Source organism: Gopherus flavomarginatus, chromosome 20 (assembly GCF_025201925.1).
Source record: "Gopherus flavomarginatus isolate rGopFla2 chromosome 20, rGopFla2.mat.asm, whole genome shotgun sequence".
NCBI classification, from domain to species: domain Eukaryota; kingdom Metazoa; phylum Chordata; order Testudines; family Testudinidae; genus Gopherus; species Gopherus flavomarginatus.
Window position 1 is genome coordinate 4558106 of NC_066636.1, and position 12453 is coordinate 4570558.

The following is a 12453-nucleotide window of genomic DNA, read 5'->3' on the forward strand; positions in this document are numbered from 1 at the left end:
CCCAGTCACCAGCATTTGTCAGTGGAGTGACCTAGGCCAGGATCATCAGGGTGTCTGAACGAGTTGAGGGTAGAGAAGTAGCCTAGCTGTCTCTGGTTCAGAGTGGGGGCTACTGGTGCTGTGCCACCTGTTGCTATTTGTTGCCTCTCTACCCCAGCGAGCTGCCACCAGAGAGCGCTGCAACAAGCTTGCTAAGCTGAGGCACAAGCAGCCCAAGTGCCAGACAGCCTCCTGCCAGGACGTCTCTTCCTTTCATTCCTGCGGGGACGGGAGAGAGAACGGAGCTGCTTCCTCAGCAGGGAATGCAGGTTTAGAAGGGTGACAGAAGAAGGGCCAGTGTCATCCTCTAATTGCAGTCAGGACTCCTGGGTTCTCTCCCCAGCTGGGAGAGGGAAGTGGTGTCTAGTGGTTAGAGTCAGCGGGCTGGGAGGGAATAGCTCCTTAGAATATCCCATTATGGTCCCAATGAAAGAGAGAGACGAATGATGTAGGTTTTATCCCTTTACTTCTATCATCAGAGTTTGCAAGGCCCAGACTCTGTCCCATCGCAGGACACTGAACTCTCGATCGGACAGGACTGAAGACAAAGACAATCAAAGAATCGGCTGAAGACATCGAACCAAGGGACCGAGCAGATCCACTGTGCCCCAGGGCAAGGGGGCAGAAGTGGCTGACGCACCAACACCAGCCAATCAGATCTTGCCAGGAAAAGTTCCTTCTGCCCGGCGCTCATCCCAGGCGTTGACCTGAAAGAGACCAACAAGGTCCATTGATCACCCATTCTGGCACGATCAGAAGAAAGGAGCTTGGGGTGGGAGGGGATGGCCAGGACTAAAGCTAGCTGGACAATGGCTTCTTGACTTCCCACTGGCAGAAAACTGGACTTTTCTGCACCATTTTTTGGCTGAAAAGCTAGAATTTTGATTAGTGCCTCATGGAAGCTGTACTTCAGGGCCCGCACCCCACATTCTCTATCAGCTGAGCAGCCTACTTGGACTACAACTCCCATGATGCAGAAGGGTCTCCTCACCCCTTACCACAGTGCATCATGGGAGATGTAGTGCAGCCAGGAAACCAAGTTCATAGAGGGCAGGGGGCCAAGGAAGATATAAACTACAATGCCAATGAAACATTGCAGCAGAGGAACCAAATAGAAATATTTTGGTTTTCAGGCATTTGGATTTGATGACAATTTGAAATTTTTCCTGCAAGAAGCGGACACATGTCATGAAAAATTGTTCTATTGTGGATCTGATTTTCCATCAGAATCACCCAACAGGGATCCGCCAGAGCTAGGACATGTAGGTTGACTGCCTGTATGAAAACAAGACAGCATTTTTGATTAGTGCTCCAGCCAAGGGGCTACAGGCTGGGGATTCTCCAAAGGGAACTCCTTGTACCCCACAAGCCTTTGGACCTGCAAAGGATTATGGGAGCTGGGTCACTGGGCAATTTTTGAGGTGGAGGGGCTGGTGCAACTGAAGGCAACAGGGGACCCATGCAATTCCTGGGGCTCTAGATCAGACAGACCCTCACGTTGCAGCTTCCCAGCTACACCGATTGGCTCCTGCATCCATCTCTAGCCAGAATTAACACAGATGCTGGCCCAATCCTGCAAGGTGCTGAGCGACCCCTGCCCTCCCCCACACGCCTGATAACCCTGCTTTCTAGCCAAGAACCTTTCAGCCCCAGTGACTTACCCAAGAGATGGGACAGAGGGACTTGTACACACGGCGGTACCACTGGCAGCACGTGGCGTCGGCTCCCTTGGCTGCCATGGCTTTCTCGCAGCGATGGAAGTCTACGAGAGAGAGAAGTTTCAAGGCTAGAAAAACTCCCCAAAGGACAATGCTGATGCTTCTGGGGGAGCAGTGGTGCTGTACCCCATAATGCTTTATGGGAATATGACATAACTGGAATATGTTTTGTGCTGCCTGTGTCATGTAACATATCTCTGTAAAAAGTTACGGTCTACTATATCTATTCATCCTATTTGTACACATATATCATTTTGTACTTGAGGTTACGAATATTGGCTGTATACTTGCTTGATTCCTAAGGAAGCTTTGGGCATGGCTACACTTACAGTTGTACAGCGCTGGGAGGTACAGCTGTCTTTGTACAGCTGTGTAGGGAAAGCACTGCAGTGTGGCCACATCTGCAGCATTTGCAGCGCTGTTGGGAGTGGCGCATTATGGGCAGCTATCCCAGCGTTCAAGTGGCTGCAACGTGCTTTTCAAAAGAGGGGGGTGGGGTGGAGTGTGACAGGGAGCGTGGGGGAGACAGAGAGAGTGGATTTTTGGAGGTGACACTGTGTCAGCTCCCTGCCTTGCAAGTTCTAAGGACTGGAAGATACACAGCACCAATCTGCAATCAATTTAAAAGTTTCGAGCCCTTCCCCCACCCCTCTCTTATTCACTAAATGCAAATTATGCACTCCTAAATAGCCTTCAGACCACATAAGCAGCTGCTCAACACGGACTCCCCCCTCCCCCTCTGCCGTGTGACTTCTCTCTTCAAGCAAACAGCTGTGAACCTTCCAAAGCAATTCCCCTGCCTGCCTCTGATCGAGCAAACAGGAGCTGTGTTTGTTTTTTAGATAAGCAGCTGGGGCGAGCTCGGAGTTCAGCCACTCTTCCGGTTTGTTGTGAGCAGGCATTCTGGGATACCTCCTAATATCCTGGAGGCCAATAACAGCACTTTTGGTGGCCACACTTGATGAGCAGCGCTGTATCACCAGCGCTGCAATCGTTACACCCCACGCAGACCAGGTGTACAGTCAGCGCTGCAGCCAGGGAGTTGCAGCGCTGGATGTGCCTTGCAGGTGTGGACAGTTACTAAGTTGCAGCGCTGTAAACCCACCACCAGCGCTGCAACTCCCCAGTGTAGCCAAGCCCTTTGTGAGGCATTTGGTCAGCTTTAGGAAGGAATTTGCAAGTTATGTACCCGATCAGGAAGCACTTGGGGAACAATGCATCTTGGAATGTTCCAATCCACATAAGAAGTCTTCCTGGAGACATACACGATACCATGTGGACAACGGCTTCTGCCTGTAAAGACTGAGTCATGCATGGACATGTGACTTGCCCAGCTGACTCCAGAACTCCATCTTGGAGCTGGACTTTGCATAGGAGAGGTCTCCACCCACAAGAGAAAGTCTATTTAAGCCCAGGGGAACCCCTCCATTTTTATCTTCAGCTAACTAAAGAGAAAGCCTCTCCACCCCAAAAGAGACCTGAAAGGAACTGCAAGGAGGTGAGTGATTGCTGGACCCAGACTAACAGGAGATTAGTCTGTAGAAGGGAGCATTCTGGAACCAGGGAGGATTTATCTGTATTCAGTTTGATTAGACATAGATTTGCGTGTTTTATTTTATTTTGCTCGGTGACTTACTTTGTTCTGTCTGTTACTACTTGGAACCAGTTAAATCCTATTTTCTGTATTTAGTAAAATCATTTTTTACTTATTAATTAACTCAGTATGTGTTAATACCTGGGGGAGCGAACAGCTGTGCATCTCTCTGTTATAGAGGGTGAACAATTTATGAGGTTACCCTGCATAACCTTTTACAGGGTAAAATGGATTTATTTGAGTTTAGACCCCACTGGGAGTTGGGCATCTGGGTGTTAAAGACAAGAACACTTCTGTGAGCTGCTTTCAGTGAAGCCTGCAGCTTTGGGGCAAGTATTCAGACCCTGGGTCTGTGTTGGAGCAGACGGGAGTGTCTGGCATAGCAAGATAGGGTGCTGGGGTCCCGAGCTGGCAGGGAAAGCAGGGGTAGAAATAGTCTTGACACAACAGGTGGCAGCTCCCAAGAGGGTTTCTGTGATCCAACCCGTCAAAAGCAGTTTCATCGATTCCAAGGCCAGACGGGACCAGTGCCATCATCTATCTGACCTCCTGTGCAAAACAGGCCATAAAACTTCCCTGAATTCCCTCCCAGAGCAGATCTTTTAGGAAAAGATCCAATCTTGATTTTAAAATTGCCAGTGATGGAGAATCCACCACAACCCTTGGGAAACTGTTCCAGTGGTTAACACTCTCAAAAACGTACACCTCATTTCCAGTCTGAAATTGTCTAGCTTCAACTTCCAACCCCTGGATGGTGTTAGACCTTCGTCTACTAGACTGAAGAGCCCATTATTAAATATTAGTTCCCCACTGCAGGAATATAGGCCCACGTTACATGTGGGTGAACTGTGGTTTTAAATTGAGTTTGGACATTAGCACAAGCAACTAGCCCAAAGCATGTGACCAAAAAGAATGAGATCAGGACTAAGAGGAGTAGTTGGGTCACTACATGTAGTGACCCATCATGATATTGGCGTTATCTTACCTAAGGTTAGAGCTGAAGTAACAAATAAAACAAGGTTAAATTGGACACCAGGGGCGTAAATATTTAAGAAACTGCTTCATCCAGTCATAGCTAAGGTCTGATAATTGGCAATGACCTCACAGGTTTGTTAAAGGGTATTAATACTGCTAATACTCGCCTGACGAAGTTGGAGGCGACCAATATGGGGCTAGGTCTACACTGCAGACCTATCTTGGCATAACTCCATCGCTCAAGGGTGTGAAAAATCCAGGCCCTTGAGCGACTAAGTTATACCGACCTTAACCCCACCCTCCCTGCGTATAGACAGTGCTATGTCAAAGAGAAGGCTTCTCCCACTGACCATCGACACAGCTACCGCCTCTCAAGGAGGTGGATTAACTACACCCATGGGAGAGCTCTCTGTCATCAGTAGCGGAGCGTCTTCACTTAAACGCTGCAGCATTTTAAGCTTAGACCTGCAGGGTTTAGCATGTTTGTAAGTATCTTGGTCAAATGCTCATCAAGGTTTTGTTACTGTAGTAAACTGTTTATTATTTAGGCATGTTTAGAGTCATTGAATTAATACCATTTGGCCTTTGGATTTAATAGAGGAATTTATGGTTAAGTTAGTGTCATGGGAATACCCTGTATAACAACTCCAACTCCCACACAGGTACCTACAGACTGGGATCAAACCACTCCATAACCTTCTCCTGAAGCTGAACAGATTGAGCTCCTGGAGTCTCTTGCTATAAGGCAGCTTTTCTAACCCTTTAAATCTTTCTCCTGGCTCTTCTCTGAGCATCCTTATCAGCATCCTTCCTGAACTGTGGACCCAGGACTCCAGCTGCGGTCACACCAGTCCTGATTCAAAGGGAAATCAACCTCCCTGCTCCTAGTCAAGATTCCCCTGTTTACGCATCCCAGGATGGCATTAGCCTTTTTGGCTGCAGCGTCGCACTGGGAGTTCACATTGGGCCAATTACACACCACAACCCCAGATCTGTTTCTGAGTCACTGCTTCCCAGGAGAGAGTTCCACAAATGAAAGTCTGAGGGATTAAGAAACTCATGGCTGATGGCACGCGTGTAGCTTCAAAGCCTAATAGCAACAGGTGCTGAGCAGTGGAAGTCAATGGAAATTGACAGCCAGCTGCTAGCCCTTATTCTGTACATGCTCAAGGACACAGCTTGCATCTCCCCTGCTCTAACACACTTTAGATTAAAGGCTTGGTGCTAATCAGGCCTCTCCTTAACGGCATATCTGAGCACCTTGAAAAGTTTTCCAAAGATCAGTTTTCCATTGGAAAATGCAGTTTCACCAGAATCGCAGATTTTGCAGGAACATGTTGATTTCAAGAATTTTCAAGGGGAAAGAGTCAAAACGCGTCTTTTCATCAAGGTCAAAATGTTTTTTGAGACTATCATTTAAATGTGTATATTATGTTAACTTTTTATATATTTATATTTTATACATATGAAAAGTCAAAACAAAACACTGTGATGGTTCTGGACCAAGTTATGAGGGAATTTTCATTCATTGAGAATTTTGAAAGTTTTTGTTCTGATTTGCTACCAAAATGTTCAGAATTACCCACTGGATGGGAAACAAGTTTCCAACTGTCTCTGCTTTAATGGGTTTATCCTCACCGCATTTCTGTGAAGCAGGGCAGTGCTATTACCCCATTGGGCAGATGGGGAAAGTGAGGTACAGAACGCTAAACAGTTTACCTGACATCACATGCGGTGCAGAGCAGGGAATTTAATCCCAGGTCTCTGCAGTTCCAGGCTAGCAGTGCCCTAATCACTTGGCCATCCTCTCTCTCATTACCAAGAGACAATATGCTATCAAAGCCTTTAAGAGGAGATATTTTTTAAGCTGAATATTGTTTATGCTTTATTAAATGAAAGCTAAAAAACTAAGAGCTAGATCTCTCCTTACAGGGCTGGAAGCCAGACACATCGGTGATATGGGTAAACAAAGACACCGTAAGCTGGGGAGAAATATTTGAAAATTCTCTCTGTCCTTCATACAGCAGCATAATTCCAATTTTCCATCTTTTACAGATGATATTTGAATGAAAGCTGCTGCAGCTTTACTCAGCTGCATCCTGTTGAGCTACTCGCAGGAGTAACAAGCTGAGACACAGAGTAACTCAAGCGTCTGGGGAAAATGAGGCGTTCAAAGCAATTCTGGATTCAGAGAAGCCTGTTTGGGCCAACTGAATTGCCCATTATTAAGCAGCAATTCAGGATGGATTGCCTAGGACTGGAAGGTGGCATCCTTGAGTTCAGGCAACTCCATCATAGCATCTAATGAGGGCTTGTTTATTAATCTAATTTAAACTTCCCCCATCGTCTTTAGATTGATCTTTGTGGCAGGGCTACTGTACTGTGCGCTGTACAAAATCTAACAGATCAATCGTCTCACTGGTACCTCAAGCTTGGAAAGGTATGTACCAGAGCTTTCTATTTCCTGGTTTTCAGAGGGTTCAGTTTAGCCCTTCCCCACATACTGGAGGGCATGAGACAGCACCAGCTGCCTTAAACTCTGCATTAACTAAATCTGGAGGCCATTGACATGCACTTAATGGAAAGCAAAGCAAACTGGTAGTGGGATCAAAACAGGGTCAGGTCAAGTTCTCTGTGGATTATACAGAGGTCAGACTAGATGATTTAATGGGCCTTCTGGCCTTTAAATCCGTTCATCTCATCCAGGGGACTTCAAGGGGTCTACACACCATGTGTAGAGCCCTGCAAATCTGGATATCCACGGATTGGATGCAGTACACATTTTGTATCCGCACAGGGCTCTGACCATGTGCAAAGTTATGCAGATCTTTAAGTCTTTGCGCATCAGGGTTTCAGGTCATAAACTCTTCAAGACAAGGACTGTCTTTTCATGGCATGTGTGCAGAGCACCCAGCACAATGGGACCCCCATGGATTGAGGCCGTTGTATGCACCGCTAAGGTAGCATCTATTTAAGAGTTAGTTACAGGAGAGGAAAGCAAATGTGTTTCATCATTACCTGGATATTTTTAACTATCAATTTATGGACTGTGGGCAATCTAAACACTAAACAAGAAGCAAAACTGACTAGGCCTGTGTCACCAGCCAAAGTGAACAAGCTGCATCAGGGTTCAGATCATTTAGTTGTTAACAGCCCATCTCACCGAGGTAGTTCTGCCAGCAGTTGCGAGTCTGGTTCTGGTTTGGGAACCTGCTGTCGAAGGGGGCAGTTTTGTAGTTGTCCAGCTTGGCCTGGATAGTGTCAGCCATTTTTCTTGTTCTAGGGAGGGGGGAAAAAAAATCATGTCATTTGTATTGTGGCAGCAGCTAAAGATCCCAAACAGGGCCCTATTGCACTGGGCACTGCACAGACACAGAGAGAGTCAGCCTCTACCTCAAGGAGCTAACAATGTAATCCCAGCAAATTCTCTGAGTTTTGAGCAGTGGGGGCTCCCCAGTCAGTGCTCCGAGCACGGGCTTCACACCCCTCTGCTCTGGGACCTGGTTCCCCCCAATGCTATTTAGACTCACAGCGACATGCTGTCCATGGGAGGCAGCAAGTGAAGCCCCCTTCGAGCTACCAATGCGACCGGTTTGCAACACCCCCGCATCGGTTAACTCAGCGAGCGCAGCCAGACGGGGCTGGCGGAGCCAGCTCCAAGGAAGGGAAACCGCTGCAGCCTTCCCCCGCTGACGGGAAACCGGGGTGGGCTCTGGGGCTTCCCATCGCCCCGGTCACACTCCGCAAGAGCCAGCCCCGCCCTCGCCCCCTGGGGCTGAGCCCCTCCCCCCCCGCGGGCCGCTCCGCGCAAGCCGCTTCGGGGGGGGGGGGGGTTTATACCCGATGCGAACCTCCCCCCCCGGCCGGCCGGTTCCCCCGCCCCCCCCGGAGCAAGGCCGCGGATCCCGGCGAGGGCTGAGCCGAGCCCCGGGAGGGGGGCGGCCGCGCGAGGGACCCGGGTTCGAGTCCTCGGGCGGGGGGGTCCCCACGGTCAGCCGCTGCCAGGGAGGCGCCGGGGGGAATCCCCCCCCCGACCCGGCCTCACCCCCCCGGTCCCGGCCTCACCCGCGCGGCGCCTCTCCCTGAAAGTGACTTTCACCCTCAGCCCGACGGCCTGAAAGCGGAACCACCGAGACAGACGGGGCTAGAGAGGCGCCGGAAGTGACGCTTTATCAGGGAGGGCACGCGACGCCCAGGCTAAGAGAGCGGGACAGGGCGCGGCTAGAGCGTCGCCGCAAGAACATCGAGAGGGGTGGGCTAGAGCGGCACCGGAAGAGGGCGGGGAGCGTCGACGGAGGTGGTCCCATCGGAGCTGCGACTTCCCGCTGTTACCACAATACACATAATAAACGGGAACAAAAAGAGACACTGTTACCGTAATACTCATAATAATCGGGCAAACAGAGAAGACACTCTAGAGCAGGCCTGCACAACTCGTAAAGCTGCCAGGGCCATATTACTCCAAAGAAAACAGCTGAGGGCTGACACCACCACCCCCCGACCCCCAAAACACAACACACACACACCCCTGGCGCCGCCCAGCCCCCTTGAAATACTCACACCACCCCCAGCATTGCCCGCCCCATGGAAACAAACCCTCCTTCCCCAGCGCTGCCCCACCGAAACAGCAGTATTGAACCTTGGTAATATGTTATAGCGGGCCCCTAAGGTAGTATAATTAAGGTAAAAGAAAAATATATTTTTGCTAGAAGTAGAATAAGATTCCCCCTGTTAGGCCTGAATAAAGATATAGCAGACAAAACCAGGTATGCCAACCTGACCAAAGTCAGGCTGACAGAGGTTTGTGGGTAATTCCTGAGTGGAAAACACTGAGAAGCAGCAGCATGTCTCACAAGCGCTGGGAAAAAGTGAGATAAGAGAGAAGCTGCATTCCTGGCATAGTACCAGATGTACTGTGTTAGGAGCAGCTCGTTCGAAGAACTGAGAGCCCTAGTTTCCCAGCCTCCTTGTTTTACTGCCTGGTTTTGTTCTTTCTTTGTTTTTAACTCCCCTACATTTCTAACTTTAGGCATGCATGTATACTAAAGGTGTCTAGTTTCTAGTTGTTAGAAGAAGGGGGTGGGTTGCTCCAGTGAATAATTTATGACGCGTACTAAGATGTAAAGGGCAGGCTGGTTCTCTCGGGAGACGAGCTGCTCTCTATTGATGCGTGCACTTGTCAATAAAGAGCTTTTGATCGGACCTTGCTGGTGTTGCCTGTCTCTCTCACGGTCAGACAACGAACTTTGCTGTCTGGGTTAGAGTCCCTGACACCCCCCCACACACACTTTGTAATCAATTGCCCTGTTGAATGACTGAGGTGTGACTGAGGAAGGTGTGGAAGGCAGCACCTCCAGACAGCTGTGTTGGCCAAACAGGGCCCGTTTCCCCCTGGAGCTTACCTAATTACACCAAGGAGGCACGGAGAACAAGAAGACGGGTACCACACCTTTATTTTCGTTCAGCTGAGCGGGTGTTTCTTCTCGACTAATGCCAGAGAAGAGCACACCTTACATGGGGGACATGAGTCCCTTTTATAATCAGTAACAAACAACTTTAGTAAACGTCATTATACTGACCTATAGATAACAGGTCACACAGAATACATGATTATTTTGGGGAAGGGGATACAAGATACATCTGTTGCGGATACATTTATCATTTTGAAGGGAGTATAAGGTACATACCTTGACCTTTGGTATTACATATCTTTGAGGATACATGAGAAAACAGCTGCATAAACTTTTGTGCCAAGCGGACTAATTAGTAAATAGCTGACATGGTTAAATGAGACTAGATACATGTCTTGTCCTGGATTCCCAGGTTTTGCTTGTTATTCAAATCCCTAGGCCCCTCTTTGGGCTAAAGCCAGGGAAAGAGAGGAAGATACAGGCCTGGGCCTGTTGATTTTTAGGCCTTTTCTATCAAGTTTCCCCCCCCTTAAAAACATTTTAAGAGCTTATGGGCTTTGCGCCTCAGTTCCTTCAGGTTTGTACAATATCATCATAAACCTTAACTCCCAATTTGTTTCCCTGGGCTTGAGGTAAGAGAAAGAACAAAGGCCTAATGTATCCTATGTAGCATATTCCCGACCAGTTTGGAGGCAATCTGCGATAAGCATAAGAGCCACAGATCCAATAATGACCTTTTAATGCCCAAGTTCCGTTAGCAAAGGGACCATCCCAGGTCTCAGGGGAATCAGCGGGGCCCGGCTCTTCGTAATAGAGAGCGTTGCCTGATTCTATAGGTCCCCCTAGGAAGTTGTCTACATTTGGGTTACAATAGTTGCATTTCCATGCTCCAGCTCCTGCCTTCCATACACAGTTACAACCAAATCTCGGGTTATTGGTACTAGCCCAAAATTGTCGAAAATGGGTAACTCGGGTTCCATTAAGGTGTTGCCATGCCCATTGGTACCACCGCACCACATGATTTTTGTCAGTGGTGTTGTCTCGCTGGCAGCTTAGGAAGAGGGCATCGAAGTACCCATCTAATCCTACTGCTTTACAGCCATCACCTCTGTGATTCCAGTAGGAACACTTTACCCAGCTATTGTTAGTTAGCTTTACATGGGTAAGGTTCCATCGTCCTTGGTACTTTAAACAGTCATATGGGCGACAGTGGGGATCCCAGCAATCAAAACCCAGTGATAGGGTCCATTCACATTTGCTTTCCCCCATATATCTTCCCCCATGCCTTGTTCGATTAAGGCAAAAGACACCGATTCCAGCAGAATAGAGTCGCCAGGGGCCCTGGTTTTCAGTCCACCTTCCCGTTCCCTTATGTACTATGCTCAAACTACTTAGCCATCACTTAGGCTGTACCGGCTGAGCTACCCAGGGCCACTCATTTAATTCTCCTGGACCGCCACATACCCAGCAATTAGTAAGGTTAAAAGAATCTGCTATTAGTTCCCCTAGTTGCAGAAACCTATTTTCCCAATTATATGCATAAGTAAACATACAGACCAGAAATACAAAGAATGGTTTCATTGTTTCTGTCTTTTAAACAGTCCTTTTAGTCCTTCCAATCCTTGGTACTCCCAGGTAGAGTCTTCGCCTGTGTCTCTCCGGGCTTCCGGAGCCGGAGGGGACAGAGGGCTGATGTCCTCTTCAGCTTGGCTGTTCTCTGAATCAGGGCTCAGGAACCGCTTTACTCGGGAATGATGCGTCCACTTGTCGCTCCCAAGGACCTTAACAGCGGCCTGGCTGATGAGCGATACAGTATACGGACCGTCCCACCGCGGTGTGAGTGGATCACGCTTCCACTTTTTGACAAGGACCTGATCACCGATCTGGAAAGAATGCACCGGTTGTTCCAAGGGAAGGGTCTGGAAAGGCGCCGCGTAGCGATGTAACTGTAACAAAACAGATTGCAGCGCAGAAACCTGTTTCCATAAAGAGTCATTCCCCACTTCCCAGTTTATATCCTCTCGGTATCCCGGGATGAGTACTCGGGGAGGGAACCCAAAGACCAGCTCGAAGGGTGAAAGTTTTAGACCCTTACGTGGGGCCCTCCCATGTGCACGCACGTGTACTACCGCGACCCGGAGAGGAAGCATCAGGGCCTCAAGCAGTGTCTTAATAAGAGCCCCATGGGCTATTCTTTGGCCTGAGGCTGTAATGGAACCCCTTTCTTTCCATAAGGTTCCATGGGCATGCACCACCATGTATGCATAACGACTGTCAGTATATATATTAATAGTCTTTCCAATTCCCCTTCGGAGCGCCTCAATAAGAGCCACCAGTTCCGCCGCCTGGGCAGATAGGTTGGGGCTTAGCTGAAACTTATACACTTCTCCCTCCTTAACTATGACGGCTGCTCCTGTAAATCGCTTCCCGTCCTCTACATAACTAGATCCATCTACATACATTTCAACATCGGGGTTGGGCCAGGGTATATCTGAAAGATCAGAGCGAGGTTTAGTTTCTTGTTGTAAAACTTCAATACAATCATGGGTGGGACTAGCCCCATAAGGGACTTGGGGCTTTGGTAGTAAAGTAGCTGGATTGAGGGAACTAACTGTTTTAAAAGTTAGGTTAGGAGCTAACAAAAGTCCTATCTCATATCTGGTATGCCTGCTGGGGTTTAAATGTTTTTCCCCGGCTCCTGTTCCCAATATCTGAG

The 12453-nt window shown here is 48.6% G+C and overlaps 1 protein-coding gene across 1 annotated transcript; it reads right to left on the reverse strand.

Annotated features, from left to right (window-relative positions):
• Positions 1–488: 488 nt before the first annotated feature.
• Positions 489–8507, reverse strand: LOC127037999 (cytochrome c oxidase subunit 6B1). Its single transcript, XM_050930321.1, has 4 exons — positions 8392–8507; positions 7490–7605; positions 1701–1801; positions 489–746 (listed from the first exon to the last, which is right to left on the reverse strand). The coding sequence occupies exons 2-4, from the start codon at positions 7593–7595 to the stop codon at positions 693–695; spliced, it is 261 nt and encodes an 86-aa protein (XP_050786278.1). The 5' UTR covers positions 7596–7605; positions 8392–8507; the 3' UTR covers positions 489–692.
• Positions 8508–12453: the final 3946 nt, after the last annotated feature.

Coding starts and splice junctions, on each gene's coding strand:
- LOC127037999 (XM_050930321.1), bottom strand. CDS start 7,595: ATGGCTGACACTATCCAGGCCAAGCTGGACAACTACAAAACTGCCCCC. Junction 1,802..7,489: donor CTGCTGGCAGAACTACCTCG/GTGAGATGGGCT, acceptor TCTCTCTCGTAG/ACTTCCATCGCTGCGAGAAA. Junction 747..1,700: donor CCCTCTGTCCCATCTCTTGG/GTAAGTCACTGG, acceptor GGTCTCTTTCAG/GTCAACGCCTGGGATGAGCG.